General features: G+C 44.4%; 1 protein-coding gene across 1 annotated transcript in view; it reads right to left on the reverse strand.

Annotated features, from left to right (window-relative positions):
• The window catches only part of LOC141116616 (uncharacterized), a 56,968-nt gene that overhangs the window by 9,558 nt on the left and 23,574 nt on the right, over positions 1–23,836 (reverse strand). The window contains exons 3-4 of the mRNA XM_073609009.1: positions 18,503–18,817; positions 11,960–12,187 (exon numbers count right to left, since the gene is read on the reverse strand). Of these exons, the coding sequence (XP_073465110.1) occupies positions 11,960–12,187; positions 18,503–18,817 (543 nt within the window). The remainder of the gene's footprint in view (positions 1–11,959; positions 12,188–18,502; positions 18,818–23,836) is intronic.

Consider the following 23,836-nt stretch of genomic DNA (forward strand, 5'->3'; position numbering starts at 1 on the left):
GTATCGATCACTGTCACTTACAAAACACTAAACGCATAACTGCAGCGTTCGCAGAGTCAGGCCTGATCCCTGCGATTGCTAACAGTTTTTTTGGTAGTGTTTTGGTGAACTGGCAAGCACCAGCCCCAGGAAGCGTCAGGTTAGCGCCAGTAGCGCTAACACCCACGCACGCAGCATACGCCTCCCTTAGTGGTATAGTATCTGAACGGATCAATATCTGATCCGATCAGATCTACACTAGCGTCCCCAGCAGTTTAGGGTTCCCAAAAACGCAGTGTTAGCGGGATCAGCCCAGATACCTGCTAGCACCTGCGTTTTGCCCCTCCGCCCGGCCCAGCCCAGCCCACCCAAGTGCAGTATCAATCGATCACTGACACTTACAAAACACTAAACGCATAACTGCAGCGTTCGCAGAGTCAGGCCTGATCCCTGCGATTGCTAACAGTTTTTTTGGTAGTGTTTTGGTGAACTGGCAAGCACCAGCCCCAGGAAGCGTCAGGTTAGCGCCAGTAGCGCTAACACCCACGCACGCAGCATACGCCTCCCTTAGTGGTATAGTATCTGAACGGATCAATATCTGATCCGATCAGATCTACACTAGCGTCCCCAGCAGTTTAGGGTTCCCAAAAACGCAGTGTTAGCGGGATCAGCCCAGATACCTGCTAGCACCTGCGTTTTGCCCCTCCGCCCGGCCCAGCCCAGCCCACCCAAGTGCAGTATCAATCGATCACTGACACTTACAAAACACTAAACGCATAACTGCAGCGTTCGCAGAGTCAGGCCTGATCCCTGCGATCGCTAACAGTTTTTTTGGTAGTATTTTGGTGAACTGGCAAGCACCAGCGGCCTAGTATACCCCGGTCGTAGTCAAACCAGCACTGCAGTAACACTTGGTGACGTGGCGAGTCCCATAAGTGCAGTTCAAGCTGGTGAGGTGGCAAGCACAAGTAGTGTCCCGCTGCCACCAAAAAGACAAACACAGGCCCCTCGTGCCCATAATGCCCTTCCTGCTGCATTCGCCAATCCTTATTGGGAACCCACCACTTCTGCAGCGCCCGTACTTCCCCCATTCACATCCGCAACCAAATGCAGTCGGCTTTTTCAAATTTCAAAACTTTGTGACAAAAAGTGAGGTCTGCAAAATACTCACTATACCTCTCAGCAAATAGCTTGGGGTGTCTACTTTCCAAAATGGGGTCATTTGGGGGGGTTTTGTACTGCTCTGCCATTTTAGCACCTCAAGAAATGACATAGGCCGTCATAAACTAAAAGCTGTGTAAATTACAGAAAATGTACCCTAGTTTGTAGACGCTATAACTTTTGTGCAAACCAATAAATATACGCTTATTGACATTTTTTTTACCAAAGACATGTGGCCGAATACATTTTGGCCTAAATGTATGACTAAAATTGAGTTTATTGGATTTTTTTATAACAAAAAGTAGAAAATATCATTTTTTTTCAAAATTTTCGGTCTTTTTCCGTTTATAGCGCAAAAAATAAAAACCGCAGAGGTGATCAAATACCATCAAAAGAAAGCTCTATTTGTGGGAAGAAAAGGACGCAAATTTCGTTTGGGTACAGCATTGCATGACCGCGCAATTAGCAGTTAAAACGACGCAGTGCCAAATTGGAAAAAGACCTCTGGTCCTTAGGCAGCATAATGGTCCGGGGCTCAAGTGGTTAATGCAAACTCCACCACAGAAGCTGTGGTCTGAGACTCATTGAAGGGTTTTCTATGACGGCTTATTGTACGTGAGATTACAGACATTAAACGTAGATCCAGAAACTATCTGGGTGGAAGTGCGGCGCAGGGAGGCAGAAATGGTGGCAAACCCCAAGGCCCCTTTTCACACTGAGGTGTCTCTAAACTGCCAGTAAAACACAGAGTGCTTTTAACCACTTGAGCCCCGGACCATTATGCTGGCTAAGGACCAGAGGTCTTTTTCCAATTTGGCACTGCGTCGCTTTAACTGCTAATTGCGCGGTCATGCAATGCTGTACCCAAACGAAATTTGCGTCCTTTTCTTCCCACAAATAGAGCTTTCTTTTGATGGTATTTGATCACCTCTGCGGTTTTCATTTTTTGCGCTATAAACGGAAAAAGACCGAAAATTTTGAAAAAAAATGATATTTTCTACTTTTTGTTATAAAAAAAATCCAATAAACTAAATTTTAGTCATACATTTAGGCCAAAATGTATTCGGCCACATGTCTTTGGTAAAAAAAATGTCAATAAGCGTATATTTATTGGTTTGCGCAAAAGTTATAGCGTCTACAAACTAGGGTACATTTTCTGTAATTTACACAGCTTTTAGTTTATGACTGCCTATGTCATTTCTTGAGGTGCTAAAATGGCAGGGCAGTACAAAACCCCCCCAAATGACCCCATTTTGGAAAGTAGACACCCCAAGGAAATTGCTGAGAGGCATGTTGAACCCATTGAATATTTATTTTTTTTGTCCCAAGTGATTGAAAAATGACCAAAAAAAAAATATTTACAAAAAGTTGTCACTAAATGATATATTGCTCACACATGCCATGGGCCTATGTGGAATTGCACCCCAAAATACATTCAGCTGCTTCTCCTGAGTACGGGGATACCACATGTGTGGGACTTTTTGGGAGCCTAGCCGCGTACGGGGCCCCGAAAACCAATCGCCGCCTTCAGGATTTCTAAGGGTGTAAATTTTTGATTTCACTCTTCACTGCCTATCACAGTTTCGGAGGCCATGGAATGCCCAGGTGGCACAAAACCCCCCCAAATGACCCCATTTTGGAAAGTAGACACCCCAAGCTATTTGCTGAGAGGCATGGTGAGTATTTTGCAGCTCTCATTTGTTTTTGAAATTGAAGAAAGACAAGAAAAAACATTTTTTTTTTTCTTTTTTCAATTTTCAAAACTTTGTGACAAAAAGTGAGGTCTGCAAAATACTCACTATACCGCTCAGCAAATAGCTTTGGGTGTCTACTTTCCAAAATGGGGTCATTTGGGGGGGTTTTGTGCCACCTGGGCATTCCATGGCCTCCGAAACTGTGATAGGCAGTGAAAAGTGAAATCAAAAATTCACGCCCTTAGAAAGCCTGAAGGCGGTGCTTGGTTTTCGGGGTCCCGTACGCGGCCAGGCTCCCAAAAAGTCTCACACATGTGGTATCCCCGTACTCAGGAGAAGCAGCAGAATGTATTTTGGGGTGTAATTTCACATATTTCCATGGCATGTTTGAGCAATATATCATTTAGTGACAACTTTGTGCAAAAAAAAAAAAAAAAAAAAATTTGTCTCTTTCCCGCAACTTGTGTCGCAATATAAAATATTCCATAGACTCGACATGCCTCTCAGCAAATAGCTTGGGGTGTCTACTTTCCAAAATGGGGTCATTTGGGGGGGTTTTGAACTGTCCTGGCATTTTATGCACAACATTTAGAAGCTTATGTCACACATCACCCACTCTTCTAACCACTTGAAGACAAAGCCCTTTCTGACACTTATTGTTTACATGGAAAAGTTATTTTTTTTTGCAAAAAAATTACTTTGAACCCCCAAACATTATATATTTTTTTAAAGCAAATGCCCTACAGATTAAAATGGTGGGTGTTTCATTTTTTTTTTTTCACACAGTAATTGCGCAGCGATTTTTCAAACGCATTTTTTGGGGAAAAAACACACTTTTTTAAATTTTAATGCACTAAAACACACTATATTGCCCAAATGTTTGATGAAATAAAAAAGATGATCTTAGGCCGAGTACATAGATACCAAACATGACATGCTTTAAAATTGCGCACAAACGTGCAGTGGTAACAAAATAAATACATGTTTAAAAGCCTTCAAAAGCCTTTACAGGTTACCACTTTAGATTTACAGAGGAGGTCTACTGGAAAAATTACTGCCCTCGATCTGGCCTTCGCGGTGATACCTCACATGCATGGTGCAATTGCTGTTTACGTTTGACGACAGACCGCCGCTTGCGTTCGCCTTAGCGCGAGAGCAGGGGGCGACAGGGGTGCTTTTTTTTTTTTTTTTTTTTTTTTCTTTATTATTTTTTTGCTTTTTTAATCTTACTTTTAAACTGTTCCTTTCATATTTTTTTTTTAAATCATTTTTATTGTTATCTCGGGGAATGTAAATATCCCCTATGATAGCAATAGGTAGTGACAGGTACTCTTTTTTGAAAAAATTGTGGTCTATTAGACCCTAGATCTCTCCTCTGCCCTCAAAGCATCTGACCACACCAAGATCGGTGTGATAAAATGCTTCTCCAATTTCCCAATGGCGCTATTTACATCCGGCGAAATCTAAGTCATGAAATGCTCGTAGCTTCCGGTTTCTTAGGCCATAGAGATGTTTGGAGCCACTCTGGTCTCTGATCAGCTCTATGGTCAGCTGGCTGAATCACCGGCTGCATTCTCAGGTTCCCTGTTGAGACAGGAGAGCCAGAGAAAAACACGGAAGACGGTGGGGGGATGGCATTCCCTCCCACGGCTTGTAAAAGCAGTCTAGAGGCTAATTAGCCGCTAGGATTGCTTTTACATGAAAGCCGACCGCTGGCTGAAAAGAATGATACCAAGATGATACCTAAACCTGCAGGCATCATTCTGGTATAACCACTTAAAGTCGTGAATGGCGTACCTGAAGACAAAAAAATGGTTAACAATGGTTAACAATAAAGCACAGTAAACAGTAAAGTATAAATAATTACACACCTGAAAAACAAACATGATAAAACATAATAACAATAACAATAAAACATTGCAGAATAGAATACAGTAAAAAAGAGCAGAACAATAGAGAGAGAGAATAGAGAGAGAGAACAATAAAACGACAACTATTTTTTTTTATTTCATATATTTTTTTTTTTTTTTACACTTTTTTTGTAACTGTAACTTTTATAACTGTAACCGGTTCCAGGTTCGGGTCTCTCAAAATGCGATGGCATCTTGGGAGACCCTGTGAAAGTGTGTCCTAGTCTGTGCAATGCTGTACCCTACGCTAATACTCAACTAGTGCATGGTAGCGTTCAAAACATTCACCAATGCAAAAACCAGGATTGTCAGGACAGGAGGGACAATAATAGCGGGTGTCACGCTTATATCTGCACTTGCTGCAGACACGACATCTTTTTGGGGGGGTTCGTTGGGTAGGGGTACTCGGGAGGACATAAAGAAAATGCCTCTCATGCAGCCGACTGCATTTGGTTGGGGATGTGAATGGGGGAAGTACGGGCGCTGCAGAAGTGGTGGGTTCCCAATTAGGATTGGCGAATGCTGCAGGAAGGGCACTATGGGCACGACGGGCCTGTGTTTGTCTTCTTGGTGGCAGCGGGACACTACTTGTGCTTGCCACCTCACCAGCTTGAACTGCACTTATGGGACTCGCCACGTCACCAAGTGTTACTGCAGTGCTGGTTTGACTACGACCGGGGTGTACTACGCCGCTGGTGCTTGCCAGTTCCCCAAAACGCTACTAAAAAAACTGTTAGCGATCGCAGAGATCAGGCCTGACTCTGCGAACGCTGCAGTTATGCGTTTAGAGTTTTGTAAGTGACAGTGATCGATCGATACCGCACTTGGGTGGGCTGGGCCGGGCGGAGGGGCAAAACGCAGGTGCTAGCAGGTATCTGGGCTGATCCCGCTAACACTGCGTTTTTGGGAACCCTAAACTGCTGGGGACGCTAGTATAGTTCTGATCGGATCAGATATTGATCAGTTCAGATACTATACCACTAAGGGAGGTGTACGGTGCGTGCGTGGGTGTTAGCGGTACTGGCGCTAATCTGACGCTGCCTGGGGCTGGTGCTTGCCAGTTCACCAAAACGCTACCAAAAAAACTGTTAGCGATCGCAGGGATCAGGCCTGACTCTGCGAACGCTGCAGTTATGCGTTTAGTGTTTTGTAAGTGACAGTGATCGATCGATACTGCACTTGGGTGGGCTGGGCTGGGCGGAGGGGCAAAACGCAGGTGCTAGCAGGTATCTGGGCTGATCCCGCTAACACTGCGTGTTTGGTAAACCTAAACTGCTGGTGACGCTAGTATAGATCTGATCAGATCAGATATTGATCCGTTCAGATACTATACCACTAAGGGAGGTGTACACTGCGTGCGTGGGTGTTAGCGGTACTGGCGCTAACCTGACGCTGCCTGGGGCTGGTGCTTGCCAGTTCACCAAAACGCTACCAAAAAAACTGTTAGCAATCGTAGGGATCAAGCCTGACTCTGCGAACGCTGCAGTTATGCGTTTAGTGTTTTGTAAGTGACAGTGATCGATCGATACTGCACTTGGGTGGGCTGGGCGGAGGCGCAAAACGCAGGTGCTAGCGGGTATCTGGGCTGATCCCGCTAACACTGCGTTTTTGGGAACCGTAAACTGCTGGGGACGCTAGTATAGATCTGATCGGATCAGATATTGATCCGTTCAGATACTATACCACTAAGGGAGGCGTATGCTGCGTGCGTGGGTGTTAGCGGTACTGGCGCTAATCTGACGCTGCCTGGGGCGACGCATATCACCGCCGGGCGATCAGGGGGCTAAACCTTTATTCGGTAATAAACGGCGGGTGCCCTGACACTATAAAAAATAAACGAACTAACCAGCGTCACCCATAACGGTTATACGGTGATCAGTGGTGAAAGGGTTAACTAGGGGGCAATCAAGGGGTTAAAACATTTATTCGGTAGTATATGGGGGTCCCTGTCGCTATAAAACGCTGACGGCGAACCTAAATATTTACCTCACTAACTAGCGTCACCAGCGACACTAATACAGCGATCAGAAAAATGATCGCTTAGTGACACTGGTGACGGGGGGTGATCAAGGGGTTAAAACTTTATTAGGGGGGGTTAGGGGGGTACCCTAGACCTACAGGGGGGCAACAGTAACTGTGCTAACACAGTAACTGTCACAAACTGACACCATGCAGTAATAGAAAAAAAAAAAAAAACTGCTGGTGTCAGTTTGTGACGGGGGGGGGGGGGGGGGTGATTGGGGGGGCGATCGGGGGGGCGATCGGGGGGGGGGGGATCGGGGTGTTTTGTATGCCTGGCATGTTCTACTGTGTGTGTGTGTGTTGGTGCACTCACATACCTGCCTTCTCTCCTCGGGCCGGAACGGAAACTACCGACCCGAGGGGAGATGACATCACTTCCTTTGTTGCTGTTTAGCATACAGCAGCAAAGGAGTGTTCCCATTGGCCGGCGGCGATCGCGAGGGGGGGGCCACGAACGGATGGCCTCCCCCTCGTCTCTGATCGCCGGGGGACAGAACGGGACCGCCTCGGGCGGCGGGGGGGGGTCCGATCGGACCCCCCACCCGCGGGAGGCAAATCACGTACATGTACGTGATTTTGCCTGCCCGTGCCGCCTTGCCGACGTACATCGGCGTGAGGCGGTCCTTAAGTGGTTAAAGAGCTTTTCAGGCCCTTTTGAAGAGCTTCCTATTCATTTCAATTGAGGGGGGGCGTTTCTTGAAGCCCTTTTTTTAGTGCTCCAAACATGCTCCAAAGATACTGCTTGCAGACGTTTTTTCACCGCCCCGCCAGCTCACCGCCCCAGTGTGAAAGCACTCATTGATTTTAATAGAAATACGTTTTCATGAGCTTTTTAGGTGCATTTTTTTTAGCGCGAAAGCACCTGAAAAAGCGCCTCAGTGTGAAAGAGGCCCAATTCCTACACATAGTAGCTGAATGCAAGCCTAATCCCTATATCTCCAAGACCCCTTTCACAATGGACTGAATTTAACATCGAAAAAGAGTCACGTACTCGCAAATACTGTTTTGCACTTTATAAGCTCAGTTTACTGTTAAAAATAAGTGTGGAATGCAAGAGTTGGGTGGGTGTAAAAAGAGGTCTGCTGCCGCCTGTAGCAAGATGGCCGTCAAAGAATTTGCCATGCAGTGTCCTGACATCAGCGATGACGCACTGCACAGGCGCAGATGATGTGGTGCGCATGTGCAGTGCATGTGGTTTTCAGCAACAGCTGATTCCACGTCACTTTATTCTGCCGGGTTTGTCAGAACACCCCTACCCATAAGTCTCCAGGATTCTGACGGGCTCCCAGCTGATACTCCCGATATGGGAACACCCCCACTTCTCGGGGGTTTGCATGAGGCGGCTAAAACTGGGGACCTGACGGACTGTATAGAAACATCACCATACCAACAGGAGCTCTGCAAACACCAGACAGTGATCACTACAGGTCAGGAACATAGTTAAAGTGGAGTTCCACCCACTTTTACAACTCTTCAGCAACCCTCAGTAAACTGTGCACTGTAAAAGATTTGGATATTTTAAATTTTTTTTTCTCAGCACCTACTGTATATCTGCTGTATTCATTTTTTACTTCCTCTTCCCTGGCCGTGGCCCATCACATCATTTCCTGTTTGCAATGCCTTCTGGGAAAGGGTGGCAACTTTCTCTAACACTGCCGTTGCTATGGAAACTTGACCTGAAACCTATTACACTGCTTGTGCTGCACTGAGCATGTGCGAGATCTGCAAGGATGAGATGCAGGAAGAAATACAGTCTGGCTTCAGATGCCCACACTTAAGATGGCCACAGCCTGCTGTAAGTTTATAAAATAACAAACTACTGCTATAAACTAACAAAACAGACCTTAGTTTACAGACTAACTTTACTAGAATACATTAAGCTTGTGTATTATAGGGGTATTTTTATTTAAAAAGTATCATTTTGGCCGGAACACCACTTTAAAGCTGAACTTTAGGCAGATATGAAAGACACAAATGAATGAAGCTCTATGTTCATTAATATAATGAACAACAGGTTATTGGTCTCGTTCAAGTAGCAGTCCTTAATGCCTCTCTGAAAAGTGATCCCCAGTGGATCACTTTTTCAGGGAGCAATTGACAGGCGGCTGGGAGGCGATATGTTGCCAGTTTAACCCTGAAAATCCCAAACCACTGTGCGCGCAACTGCGTGGTGGTACCGTAATACCCACTGAACATGACATTTTTTTAATGGAGGCAGTATAAATACCACACATTACAACCACTACATAAAATCATACCATTTAAACCGCTGTGTAGAAAGGAAGCACAACAAAAAAAAAAGAGAAATTTGTTAGAAGATGAAAGCATAATATAAGTAAGTAGCAGCAAATGAACTGCACATAATTACTGGTGTGTTATAAAACTGTAATGCAACATAACAACCATTACCCCCTGACCTCTGGAAGATTTACCCCCCCTTCATGACCAGGCTTTTTGGCACTGCGTTAATTGTAATTGCACGGTCATGCAACGCTGCACACAAATGACAATCATCCCCCCCCCACAAATAGAGCTTTCTTTTGGTGTTATTTGATAACCACAGTTTTTTTATTTGTTATATAAACAATGTCAATGGACAGCAAAGAAAAAGTGAAAATGCTGCGCTAAAACAAAAATATTTGAACTAAAAGCAGCTGGCACACAAACAAACCAAGTCAAAGAGAAGTAAAATGAAAACAAGTGCAGCGCTGGAGATGTCAAATTTACATACATGTGCAGAAAGGAAGAAAAAATTAAAAAAAAAATATATATATATATATATATATATATATATATATATATATATATATATATATATATATATATATATATATATATATATATATATATATGAGATAGGTAGATAGTCAAATGTCCATATATGAAATATGAAACAGCAAAAAATATATATATAAAAAAAAAAGTCCACATGTGCGGTATCAAATGGTGAAGGAATATCTCCTCAATTTCCTGTTTGGGCTAGCGTTTTAGCTTCCCACATTGCCATATTATTTCTATAGTGATCACTTTTTAATTTTTATCTGTGTATGGTGTTTTACTTCAATAAATCCCAATTTTGTTGACCCGCACCATGTGGAGTTCCCTTTTTCTTTTCCCCATGTTGGAACACTGATGACCATCCCTGGATCACCTCTCCCTGGATACGGGTACTGTGAGTGACAGTTGCTGAACCTCCGTTTGGGACCACCTTCCATTTGGTGTCCATTGGTGCTCGTGACCCACAGGATACTTTCCGGCATGACATCACGGGAGATCCTCCTTATGCCTTTTTGACGCACTGCTATACGGTATGTGCGTCCTACAGATCTGGTAAGGGTACCTTTTCCTATTGAATAATCTACACGTCCCTTGATGCTCACCTTCTGATTGGAAATTGAGGAGATATTCCTTCACCATTTGATACTGCACATGTGGACTTTTTTTCTTTTTATATATATTTTTTGCCATTTCATATTTCATATATGGACATTTGACCATCTATATATATTATTTATATATTTTTTATTACACTTTCTGCACTTGTATGTGTGTTTGTTTCACACTTATATGTCAGTTATTGTATATTTGACATCTCCAGCGCTGCACGTGTTTTCATTTTACTTCTCTGTGATTGACAGCAGCAGGAGCCAATGGGTCCCTCTTCTGCCTCTCTGCCCACAGAGGGAGAGATGGAGAGAGGGCGGTTGCTCTCAGGCACAGCGCTGGATCCAGATCAGGCTCAGGCAAGTATTTGAGGGGGAGGGGGGGGGCTTGGGAGGAGCAGCAGCATACAGAAGGATCTTTACCTTAATGCAGAGATTGCATTAAAGCGGAGTTCCGCCAAAAAAAAAAAAAAAAATTAAAGTCAGCAGCTACAAATACTGCAGCTGCTGACTTTTAAAGTAAGGACACTTACCTGTCCAGGGTGCCCGCGGTGTCCTCCCACGGCTCCGGGTGGAGGCGCCGGCATCTTCAGTAAGGGAAACAGGAAGTGAAGCCTTGCGGCTTCACAGCCTGGTTCCCTACTGCGCATGCGCGAGTCGCGCTGTGTGTCCTGACTGGTCCCTGTCTTCTGGGACCTGTGTCTCCCAGAAGACAGCGGGGGGGACAGAGGAGGGGCCGGACATAGCATAGATCGCCGCAGATTCTGCAGCGATGTATATTAGACAGGTATCTGCTCCCCTCTCCCCCCTGAAAGGTGCCCCATGTGACACCGGAGGGGGAGAGCGGATAAGCTGAAGTTCCATTTTTGGGTGGAACTCCGCTTTAAGGTAAAAAAAAAAAAAAAAAATTCTGCCTTTTGAACCACTTTACATTCTCCTGAATCTTTTAAAAAAGGAGTCAATGACATGCAAAAAAAAAAAAAAAAAAAAAAAAAAAAAAAAAAAAAGAGAAGGTCAAGCTGTAGACTAATATGTTTTGCCCATAGGGATTTTATGATAATATGACACTTCCACATAAATAGAAAATGGTTTCCAAACAGCTGCCCCTGAAATAATTTTATAAAAGCCATTTGGCCTGTGTGTAAAGCAGCCGGTCCCACAGAAGCCAGCTTGGCACTGATCGGAGTGTTCTGTCAGGGGGCTGTCCCCCCTCAGAACACAACAGCTCGGCGGAGATCGCTGTACTAACTGTTGGGTTAAATGGAAAAAAACTCAGTGTGTACTAGACAGAAGTCTGGTGATGATGTCTGGCAGGAGGGGGGCATTCCCCTGTCGGGACTCAACAGCTCAGCAGGGGAGATCGCTGTACTAACATTGAATCGTTAGTACAGTGGCTCCGACCAGAGTTGAGAGTTTTTTTTTTCGTTCAACGCTGGGTTGAACAGAAAAAAAAAATTGCAGAGTGTACTACGCACAAGTCTGGCGATGTTGTCACAGGGAGTGATAACAGCTATAGAACCAAGAGATTGCTGCTCTCACACAGGGAACAGCATGGGGAAAGGAGTTCGGACCGGATCCGTTATGTGTGAGAGCAGAATCTCTTGGTTCTATAGCTGTTATCACTCCCTGCGACAACATTGCCAGACTTGTGCGTAGTACACACTGCAATTTATTTATTTTACACACATTATATAAATCACACATTTTTTGCAGCATGATGTAAATAAATAATTTTTGCAGACACTTCAATTGCCCTATAGGTAGAACAAGTAGAGAACATCATTGGGTTTTGTTTCAGCAGACCTCTCACCTGTTGGTGTGGTGACATCCATAGACTTCTCACTGGCTACATCCTGTGCTGTGACCACGAAGGCCAAACTGTAATCTCCTGGTATTTTGCCATTCACAGCAGTCAGTTGCAGTGCTTCAGGCAGCTCAGTGTCATTTTTTCTCCTGTAGATCGGCAGACCGACATCAATCCTGGACGTGTTCACATCGAAATGACTAACATTGAGTAGGCATTTGAGGACACTTTCACCTAGGAGAAAGACGGGGAAGTATAAGACTTCGGAAATAATACAGATCTTTTGAAGTGTACTTATATAGACTGAAATAAAGATTTTTGCAGTACCAATATAAAAATATCAAATTGTGAATCAATTAATACTCCACAATAGGCATAAAGTGCATAATGCACTAATACAGTGCTCTTCAAAATAAGAAATGTGCTTAAAACTACAAAAAAAAAAAAAATTGTTAAAAAAGTAGTGCTAAAAAGGTAGCAGATTTTTACCCCAAAGCGGAGTTCCACCCAAAAATGGAACTTCCGCTTTAAAGGGAAGGCGACCTCCTGACATGCCACATTTGGGGGGGGGGGGGGGAGCGGGGTTTCAGCTCCCACTTCCTCACGGGGCACCTCAAGTAAGTTCACCTCTCCCCCCTCCCTCTCAGCAATCATCTGGGGCACATCACAGGTCTCAGATGATTGCCCGGCCAGTCGCAGCGCGGCTCGCACATATGCAGTGGAGGCACAGCCGAGCGCCCACAGTGACAATGCCGGCGCAGCAGAGAGGAGGGGGGAGACGAGCGGGGCTTCGTTCCGCCGTATCCCTGGACAGGTAAGTGTCCGATTATTAAAAGTCAGCATCTGCAGTATTTGTAGCTGCTGACTTTTAATTTTTTATTTTTTTTTGTTGGAACTCTGCTTTAATGTACTCTCCGCATTAAAGTAACAAACTGTGTATGCCACTCCTTCCTCCCCCATTATACTTACCTGAGCCCCATCTCAATCCAGCTCTCTCTCCTCGTAGGCTCAGAGGACAGCAGTAGGTGCCATGGGCTCCTTCTGCTGTCAATCACATCCAGTAAAAAGAGAGGGGGGCAGGCTGAGTTGTATGCGTGTTGGATTAATACACTACACTATAGCTATTCCCTGTCTGGCTTCCTTTGAGTTCTACTGACATGGTACTGTTAAAATGTGCGGGAAGGAAAACCAGAGCTGGTGTGACTGTCATTGTGCTGGAACAAGGAGAGAGCGATCGGCTGTTGTTGCTGCTACATTCACTGTAGCTGTGTTTCTGGAGAGTCTGTAATTCACTTGGTGACAGAGTGATCATACACTGGAAGATTCGGTGCGTGGATGTCACATTTGCTTTCATGCACCTATATATGGACGGACTTCTTTAACCAGTTGCGGACCAGCCGCTGGCCAAAAGTTGGCTCATTCCCCAGAATTGCCGTACCTGTAGGTCAGCTACTTTAAGAGCCATAGCAGACACGCGCCCGATGCAAGGCGGGGAACCCGATGCACTGTATAAATGTCAAGTGTCTGATCTGTCCGCCACAGTCCTGCTAAAAATCTGATCACCGTCATTACTAGAAAAAATAATAAATAAAGTTTCCCATAAAATCTAGCCCCTATTTTGTAGAAGCTAAAACTTTTGCGCAAACCAATCAATATACGCTTATTGCGATTTTTTTTTACCAAAAATATGTAGAAGAATACATAGCGGCCTAAACTGATGAATTTTTTTTTTTTTTTTAATTTGGATATTTATTATAGCAAAAAGTAGAAAAATTGTTGTTTTTTTCCCCCCAAAATTGTCACTTTTTGTTTATAGCTCTTTTAGATGGTAAAGACATCCCCAAAAAGACTTGTTGCTGTAATTACAGCGAAAGGTGGTTTTCCAAAGTATTGACTCAGGGGGGCTGAATACAAATGCACTCCACGTTTTTCACATATCTGTAAAAATATCTTGAAAACCATTTAATCATTTTCTTTCCACTTCACAATTATGTGCCACTTTATGTTGGTTTAACACATAAAATCCCAATAAAATGTGGCCCGTGGGCCAGCAGTTGGGCACTCCTGCTCTAAAGCCTAAAACATTTTTTCTAGGGCTGTTACTGATTAAAATTTTCGTGTTCGATTAATCATTAACGCACATACAGATCCAACTACTTTTAGCTGATCTCCTTGCATTGCAACTCTGCATTAGTCAGTGGTAAATGTGGTATACACTACGTACAATTACCCGACACTAGTTAGTTTCCACAATCCATGACTTAACTTCACAGTTCACACAAATACGTTTTAAATTCAAACTGTAGCAAGCGCCGCCATCATGGCAACAGCAGAAGCTGATCCACACGGCAAAAATATCACAGCTTATCAGCCTCTAAGTTAAAGTGGAGTTCCACCCACTTTTACAACTCTTCAGCATCCCTCACTAAACTGTGCACTGTAAACGAATTGGATATATATATATATTTTTTTTTTTTTTTTTTCTCAGCACCTACTGTATATCTGCTGTCATTTTTCACTTCCTCCTCCCTGGCCACGGCCCATCGCATAATTTCCTGTTTGCAATGCCTTCTGGAAAGGGGCGGCATCTTCCTCTGACACTGCCGTTGCTATGGAAACCTGACCTGAAACCTATTACACTGCTTGTGCTGCACTGAGCATGTGCGAGATCTGCAAGGATGAGATCCAGGAAGAAATACAGTCTGGCTTCAGATGCCCACACTTAAGATGGCCACGGCCTGCTGTAACTTTATAAAATGACAAACTACTGCTATAAACTGACAAAACAGACCTTAGTTTACAGACTAACTTTACTAGAATACGTTAGGCTTGTGTATTATAGGGGTATTTTTATTTAAAAATTATAATTTTGCCTGGAACACCACTTTAAGGACAACAATGTTAAAAACGGAGGTTATCAAATTTGCCTACACTTAGCTCACTGAATGATCCCAGTTAACCACATCTATATTTACCATCACTGTCCAGGCTGTCCGGTGACGTCACTGACATCGATGTCAAAGGACTCCTCCCCCCCTTCCCTTCATTAGCAGACGGAGGCATTTGGGGAAGGGGGGAGGAGTCCAGTGACGTCGATGTCCGTGACGTCACCGGATTTCCGACGGAACTCCCTAAAGACCCGGAAGCCGGCGAAGAGGTGAGTACGGATCAAAAGAACTTTGACTGATCCAAAAATTAACGATTAATCGAGGAATTAATCTTTCATTTCCCCAGCCCTAATTTTTTCCCTTAATGCATTACTTGTATTAAGGTAAAAAATGTTTTGGTAGAAGCAGTTCCAATCCTCCTCTTCTGGGTTCCCCCACCGGCACTCTGGCTCCTCCACTTTGCCGAGTGCCCCATAGGAAGCCTCTTGCTATGAGCTGGACGTATGTGTGTGTGTGTGTGTACACACACACACACACACACACACACACACACACACACACACACACACACACACAGAGGTCCAGCTCCGCTCCCTCCTCACAGGCTGTGACTGACAGCAGTAGGAGCCAATGACTCTTTCTGCTGCCTGAGCCAATAAAGCTGAAGTTTGAAGCCGACTGGCTACTGAGCACAGCTGCACACCAGATTTTGCACACTCCAGTTTTAGTAAATCGACCCCAGTTTGGGAAGAAATGGGAACTTGCATGAGATGGGATTTGCAGTGGGCATGCGCTTTGTTTCAAAAGTTCCATTTATGGTGGAGTCAGATGGAGAAGAGTTTTGGGTTGTCGTCCTAGGGCAGGGATATGCAATTAGCGGACCTCCAGCTGTTGCAGAACTACAATTCCCATGAGGCATAGCAAGACTCTGACAACCACAAGCATGACACCTAGAGGCAGAGGCATGATGGGACTTGTAGTTTTGAAACAGCTGGAGGTCCGCTAATTGCATATCCCTGTCCTAGGGGCAGGCAATAGTGTTTCTCTGGGTGTTAGGAGGCTTGGAGGTTGTCATGGAGGTTCTAAAGCTTTTTTTTTTTTTTTTTTTTAATTCGTTTATTGCAACCAATTCAGCAGAGATGGATTTTCTGCTCTCTTTCGAAGTGATGACCATTGTCTGCTGTAGGGTAGAGGCCTACCTTATTGAGCTGTTCTAGACCTTGTTGTACTGTAGAAGCTAAATGGAAAGCCTCAAGGTAGTAAATTTGACATCCAGTTAGTGCTGCTGTTGTTGTGCCTCAGAACTGCCGTCTTTGGGAAAATAGACGTACGAGTGCTGCCAGCATTGCTGCAGAGGTTGAAAGGGTGGGGGGTGCGCCTGTCAGTGCTCAGACCATACGCCACACAGTTCATGAAATTGGTCTGCATGGCTGTCATCCCAGAATGAAGCCTCTTCTAAACATAACGCACAAGAAAGCCCGCAGTTTGCTGAAAGACAAGCAGACTAAGGACATGGATTACTGGAACCATGTCCTGTGGTCTGATGAGACCAAGATAAACTTATTTGGTTCAGATTGTGTCAAGCGTGTGTGGCGGCAACCAGGCAAGTGTGTCTTGCCTACAGTGAAGCATGGTGGTGGGAGTGTCATTTTCTGGGGCTGCATGAGAGTTGCCGGCACTGGGGAGCTACAGTTCATTGAGGGAACCATGAATGCCAACATGTACTGTGACATACTGAGGCAGAGTATGATCCCCTCCCTTCGGAGACTGGGCCGCAGGGCAGTATTCCAACATGATAACGACCCCAAACACATCTCCAAGACGACCACTGCCTTGCTAAATAAGCTGAGGGTAAAGGTGATGGACTGGCCAAGCATGTCTCCAGAGCTAAACCCTATTGAGCATCTGTGGAGCATCCTCAAATGGAAGGTGGAGGAGCGCAAGGTCTCTAACATCCACCAGCTCCGTGATGTCGTCATGGAGGAGTGGAAGAGGACTCCAATGGCAATCTGTGAAGCTCTGGTGAACTCCATGCCCAAGAAGGTTAAGGCAGTGCTGTAAAATAATGGTGGTCACACAAAATATTGACACTTTGGGCCCAATCTGGACATTTTCACTTAGGGGTGTACTCACTTTTGTTGCCAGTAGTTTAGACATTAATGGCTGTGTGTTGAGTTATTTTGAGGGGACAGCAAGTTTACACTCACTACTTTACATTGTAGCAAAGTGTCATTTCTTCAGTGTTGTCACATGAAAAGATAGAATAAAATATTTACAAAAATGTGAGGGGTATACTGACTTTTGTGAGACACTGTATATCCTTGTAGAACATACTCCCATCCTCCTCAACCTGCAAACAGCACCAACTCCAGCCATGTATAACCTCCTATAAGATGCTCCCATCTTTCTCAACCTGGAAATAACAACAAACAATTAGACGCGCAAATATGCGGCTTCTCGGCGCAGAGTGGTCTTGGTGCAGAGTGGCAGCATATTTGCGTGCAATGGTTCCAATAGAGCTGTGCTGAGAGCATGTCCCCGGTGTGCTCCTGGCACAATTACCGGTGGCTAACAGAAAGCTCTCAATCACTGCTTGCAATCAGAAGCTTTCGGATCATGTGACAGCCAATCAGTGGTCACATGACCATAAGTCCTGCCTCCTGGCATTCCAAACCAGCCAGCTCCAAGGGGGTTAAATAGCTCATTTGAGTTAAGCTAGCCCAAACAAAACTACTTCCTTTACTAATGCTGCACCCGCTGTCAGTGCTGTATAAAATGTATGCAGCATCAGTTATTATAAAACATTTATATAGACCAACAGTTTGCTCAGTGCTTTACAAAATGGAGGCAGACATTACAGGTACAATACAATTCAATTCAATACAAGCAGGGCCCTCCGATTCCTCTTGCATTGGATTGTGACTGTAATGTCTGCTTCCATTCTGTAAAGTGCTGCACACACTGTTGGTGCTATATAAATGTTGTATAATGATAACTGATGCTACATACAGTTTGTACAGCACTGACAGTGGGTGCAGCAATTAGTACCGGAAATTGGCTGTCTGGGCCAGCTTGGCTCAGACTAAAGTGGAGGTTCCCCCCCCCAAAAAAAATTTTAAGTCAGCAGCTACAAAATACTGCAGCTTTTGACTACTATCCTCCGTGAGGAAATCAGTAAGCGAAGCGTTGCGGCTTCACTTCCCGGTTCCCTACTGTGCATGCGCGAGTCGCGCAGCGCAATCTGGATGGTCCCTGCGGTCTCTGGGACCCGTGTGTTTCCCAGCAGACAGCGGGGGGGGGGGGGGGGGGGGTGGCGGTAAGAGGCATAGGAGGAGTCTATGCCCGGAAGTGGGTGCAAATACCTGTATTATACAGGTATCTGCACCCCGCTCCCCCCTGTAAGGTGCAAAATGTGACACCAGAGGGGAGGGGGTTCCGAAAAGCGGAGGTTCCATTTTTGTGTGAACCTCTGCTTTAACGTGAAAGTAAACCTGGGGTTACGTTTAAATGATTACACATCTGCATTTATTTGCACCTTTTATATCTGCCTGGAGTTCAACTTTGATACAAAAAAAAAAAAAACACTACTGCACCCCAGAAATGGGGGGGGGGGGGGATTACTTATAAGATCACAGGATGGAAAAGATGCAAGTTCACTTACTCAGTGAAAAGGTCTGTCTCAAGTGACGTATCCCATCCTCTTTGGAGATATGCAACGTGTAGTACCCAGCGTCACTCTCTCGCAGGTTTCTGATGGTCGCACACCCATAGTCACCATATTTGTGGACGATGGACCTGTTCTTTAGCTCATCGGCAACATTCCATCTATTTCTGTCCACTTCCAGTACAAAGTCTGAACCACGATAAAACTCACAGTAATTATTCTGCGACCTCAATGTACAGAAAATCAGATTGACGCATGGGTCTTTCTCCACATCTGGGAAGATGGCATGGCCGAAACTGGCCAGCAGCAGGACTGAAAGACAAAAAATTATTATGATATAAAATAGATATTTGATGCAAAACATTTCAGCCGTACTTAAAGTGATTATTTTATTTTTTATTGTTTTAAAGCGAGCCTTTACAAACAACAAACGTTATCAAATGACAGAGCGATCACATGTAAACAAACCGGCGTCATCTCATGACGCCCGTTCCTCTCTCCCCTCTGTGTACCGATCGGTACAGTTTGAGAGGAGAGGGGGAGGGATCGGATGGCAGCAGTGCTGTGGGCTGGATCTGTAGTGCCCACAGCACTGCTCTGTGACAATTGCAGTCACATCCATGCTCAGCCATCCCTCCATGCTCAGCAATACCCTGCAATACTTGGTGATACCCAGCCATACTCTGCAATACTCTGCCATACCCAGCCATGCTCGGCTGTACTCGGCCTCTGTATGTGGCCAGGCTGTGGAAGTCTCACACATGGTATCGCCGTACTCAGGAGGAGTAGGAGGGGTGTCATTTTTGGCATGTACATGCTATTTGCTAGAAATATTGTATAAATGGACAACTTTTTTTTTAACACAAACGTTTTAACCACTTTCCGCCCGCCATCATATGACGTCCTTGAATTTGTGTGGGGATATCTGAATGATGGGTGCAGCTACAGGCATCATTCAGATATCAGCTTTTTCAGCCGGCGATTCCCTACACCATGAGAACGATCATAGTGGCTGTTCCACTGCTTGATCATTCTTACGGGAGGCGAGAGGGGATGTCCCCCCGCCCTCCGCTGCTTCTACCGACTCACCGCTACGATCGAAGCCAGGATTTTTTTTTTCTTTTTTTTATTATTTCAGGCTTCCCGGCCTAGAGGTGAGATGTGGGGTCTTATTGACCCCATATCTCACTGTAAAGAGGACCTGTCATGCCATACTCCTATTACAAGGGATGTTTACATTCCTTGTAATAGGAATAAAAGTGATCAAAAATGTATTTTTTGGAAAAAAGTGTCAAACTAAAATAAAAAAAAAAAAATTAAAATAAATTTAAAGCGCCCCTGTCCCCATGTGCTCGCATGCAGAAGCGAACGCATACGTAAGTCCCACCCACATATGAAAACGGTGTTCAAACCACACATGTGAGGTATCGATCAATCGGCAGAGCGAGAGCAAAATTTTAAAGCGTCGCCTATGGGGATTTTTAAGTAGCGAAGTTGGGAGCCATTCCACGAGCGTGTGCAATTCTGAAGGGTGACATGTTAGGTATCTATTTTCTCGGCGTAACTTCATCTTTCACATTATGCAAAAACATTGGGCTAACTTTACTGTTTTTTTTTTTTTTAAAGCACAAAACTTTTTTTTCCAAAAAAAAAAAAAAAGTGTTCGAAAAATTGCTGCGCAAATACCGTGTAAAGTTGCAACAACCGCCATTGTATTCTCTGGGGTCTTTGCTAAAAAAAAACCTATATAATGTTTTGGGGTTCTATGTAATTTTCTAGCAAATATGATTTTTACATGTAGGAGAGAAATGTCAGAATTGACCTGGGTGCTCCAAAACGCCTGAAGGTGCTCCCTGCATGTTGGGCCTCTGTATGTGGCCATGCTGTATAAAAGTCTCACACATGTGGTATCGCCATATTCAGAAGTAATAGCAGAATGTGTTTTGGGGTGTAATTTGTGGTATGCATATGCGGTGTGTGAGAAATAACCTGCTAATATGACAATTTTGTGAAAAAAAAATGATTTTGCAAAGAATTGTGTGAAAAAATGACAACTTCAAAAAACTCACCATGCATCTTTCTAAATACCTTGGAATGTCTTCTTTCCAAAAAGGGGTCATTTGGGGGGTATTTGTACTTTTCTGGCATTTTAGGGTCTCAAGAAATTAGATAGGTTGTCAGTACTTCAGGTGTGATCAATTTTCAGATATTGGCACCATAGCTTGTGGACTCTATAACTTCCACAAAGACCAAATAATATGCACCAATTTGTACTTCTTTTTACCAAAGATATGTAGCAGTATAAATTTTGGCTAAAATTTATGAAGAAAAATTACTAATTTGCTAAATTTTATAACAGAAACAAAGAAACATTTTCAGTATTTTTTCTTTTATAGCGCAAAAAAATCAAAAACCCAACGGTGATTAAATACCACCAAAAGAAAGCTCTATTTGTGTGAAAAAAGGACAAAAATTTCATATGGGTACAGTGTTGCATGACTGACTAATTGTCATTCAAAATGTGAGAGCACCGAAAGCTGAAAATTGGTCTGGTTAGGAAGGGGGTTTAAATGCCCAGTGGTCAAGTGGTTAATATGTAAAAGTTTTTTTTTTTTTTTTAAAGGCAATTTATTCTTAAAATACCTCTATGCAGTGGTAAATATAAATAACCAACTATATGGTTAGGGAGCAAAATCTCTAATCTACTCTGAGATTAACAGACAGAAGAGATATACTGTACAGTGGAACCTTGGATTACGAGCATATTCCATTCCAGGAGAATGCTTGTAATGCAATGCACTCGCATATCAAAGCGAGTTTCCCCATAGAAGTCAATGGAAATGAAGATAATGCATTCCACGTTGACTTCTATTGTATGCAGTACTGCATTTGGCCAGAGGTGGGGGGCACCGGAGAGACTCGGAAATACTCGGAGACCTCTCAGATGCACTTGGAAACCATCGGAGAGGTTCGGAAACACTCGGGAACTGAGTATTTCCGAGTATTTCCACGTGCATCTGAGCGGCTCCGAGCGTCACCGGCGCTTCTGCACCTCTGGCCAAAAGCGGTACTGCACACCGCAGAGACTTGAATCCTGCTCGTTTTGCAAGACAAACTCGCAAACCGAGTCAGGATTTTTTAAAAGTAATAGCTCGTATTGCAAAACGCTCGTTAACCAAGTTACTCACAATCCGAGCTATTACTGTCTTGACGCTTTGATGTCTTCCTTGGTCTACCAGTATGCTTGCCTTTAACCACCTTCCCATGTTGTTTGTATTTGGTCCATGTTTTAGACACAGCCGACTGTGAACAACCAACATCTTGTGTAACACTGCGTGATGATTTACCCTCTTTACCTACATACTAACAAGCAGATTTAATCTGATGCAGGTGTTAGTGTTTGTAATGAAAATTTACAGGGCGATTCCATAATTTTTTCCTCAGAATTGAGGGATTCCATAATTTATTCCCTGTGCTTGTTCTATAAATCTAACTGTTACTGGCCACCACAATTATTTTTCTTGATTTCTTTTAGTATTTCTTAAAGCCAGAAAGTTGCCATTTGAAATGCCTTTAGTTTTTGGCCATGTCTGTGATCTGCTTTTTTTCTACAACAATAAACAACTGAAGGAACATCCTCAGGGACTGGTGATTCCATAATTTTTGCCAGGGATTGTAGTGCACCTTCTGACCAGGGGAGCTTACTCCTGAACCCTGCAGGTTCCTGACAACCAATGCACAGTCAACGCTCCTTTAATAACTAGTTCAGTGGTATACCTGGCCTCTAAGAAAAACTTTATCTACCAGGTATCCCCTCTTCGCTATATTCACCCTACTACAATCGGGCTTATAAAGAGAGGCTGGAAACCTACTGTTCCGATAACCAAAGCGTCTCTGGTGTAAGAGGGAGCTGTGGCTGGTGGTTTTAGCAGAAGCTTCTGGGCTATTTGTATCCAGACCCCAGGGGAGATTATCTCAAATGCCCAGAAACCATCTGGCTGGTATTAGGGATTTTGCAGCTAAATTCCCAAGGCAAAGGGAAGTACTCACTGTCATCGTCTTCCCCTTTTGCCACAGCTACCGGGCTCGCTTTTCCATCCTTATGGTCCACACGTATGGAGGATAGCCACCAAAGTTCCCCCCCCCAACTGCTGTCCCTCATAGGGAGCTGCAAGGTTAGGCTGTGTCCTGCACTGCACCAGTCAGTATATACGGGGGGTCAATGCCTTACTCTACTCTTTCCCATCTGAGGTGGTTTGGGCAGACACTCGCTCCTCTGCACCACTTGTCCACCGTAGTGAACTGGTGCCTCTTTGGGCTCTCTCTTCAGCTGCCACTCTGGTCGGCGTCTCCTCCAGCACCTCACCTTCCTGGGGTCGCACCATCGTCCTCCACTTAGGAAGGAAGACAGAAGGAGCCTGAGAAGCAGGGATGTTGAGCAGTGTACAACAGTGGCGGATTCACACCCCAGTGACCGGATCACTGATACAGTTTCTGGGCCACCTGTGAGAAGGCCGGAGCCCGCAGGATATATTTCAGCCCCAGGCCTGCCTATACCTGCCTCACAGGGTTACCATCCGACACTTGGTCATCTGGTTAGGAAAAAAAAAAAAAAAAAAAAAACACGTTTCGCTGTGCAGGGAGAAACAAAATCAAAAACTGAGGATCAAGGGGAAGGTGGGGACTTAAAACAGCTGTCAATTGATTGTGTTAACTGTAGGGAGGAGCCTATCATGTGTGCCGTTCTGGAAGATGACTAGAGAAAGTTAAATATTGGTCTCATCTGACCAGAGCACCTTCTTCCACATGTTTGCTGTGTCCCCCACATGGCTTCCTGCAAACAGGACTTCTTATGGCTTTCTTTCAACAATGGCTTTCTTCTTGCCACTCTTCCATAAAGGCCAGATTTGTGGAGAACACGACTAATAGTTGTCCTGTGGACAGATTCTCCCACCTGAGCTGTGGATCTCTGCAGCTCCTCCAGAGTTACCATGGGCCTCTTGGCTGCTTCTCTGATTAATACTCTCCTTGCCCGGCCTGTCAGTTTAGGTGGACGGCCATGTCTTGGTAGGTTTGCAGTTGTGCCATACTCTTTCCATTTTCGGATGATGGACTGAACAGTGCTCTGTGAGATGTTCAAAGCTTGGGATATTTTTTTACAACCTAACCCTGCTTTAAACTTCTCCGCAACGTTATCCCTGACCTGTCTGGTGTTATGATGCTGTTTGTTCACTAAGGTTCTCTAACAAACCTCTGAGGGCTTCACAGCTGTATTTTTACTGAGATTAAAGCGGAGCTCCGCCGAAATATTTTTTTTTTTTTAAAAAGTCA

This window comes from Aquarana catesbeiana, linkage group LG13 (assembly GCF_042186555.1).
Source record: "Aquarana catesbeiana isolate 2022-GZ linkage group LG13, ASM4218655v1, whole genome shotgun sequence".
In the NCBI taxonomy this organism is placed as follows: Eukaryota; Metazoa; Chordata; class Amphibia; order Anura; family Ranidae; genus Aquarana; species Aquarana catesbeiana.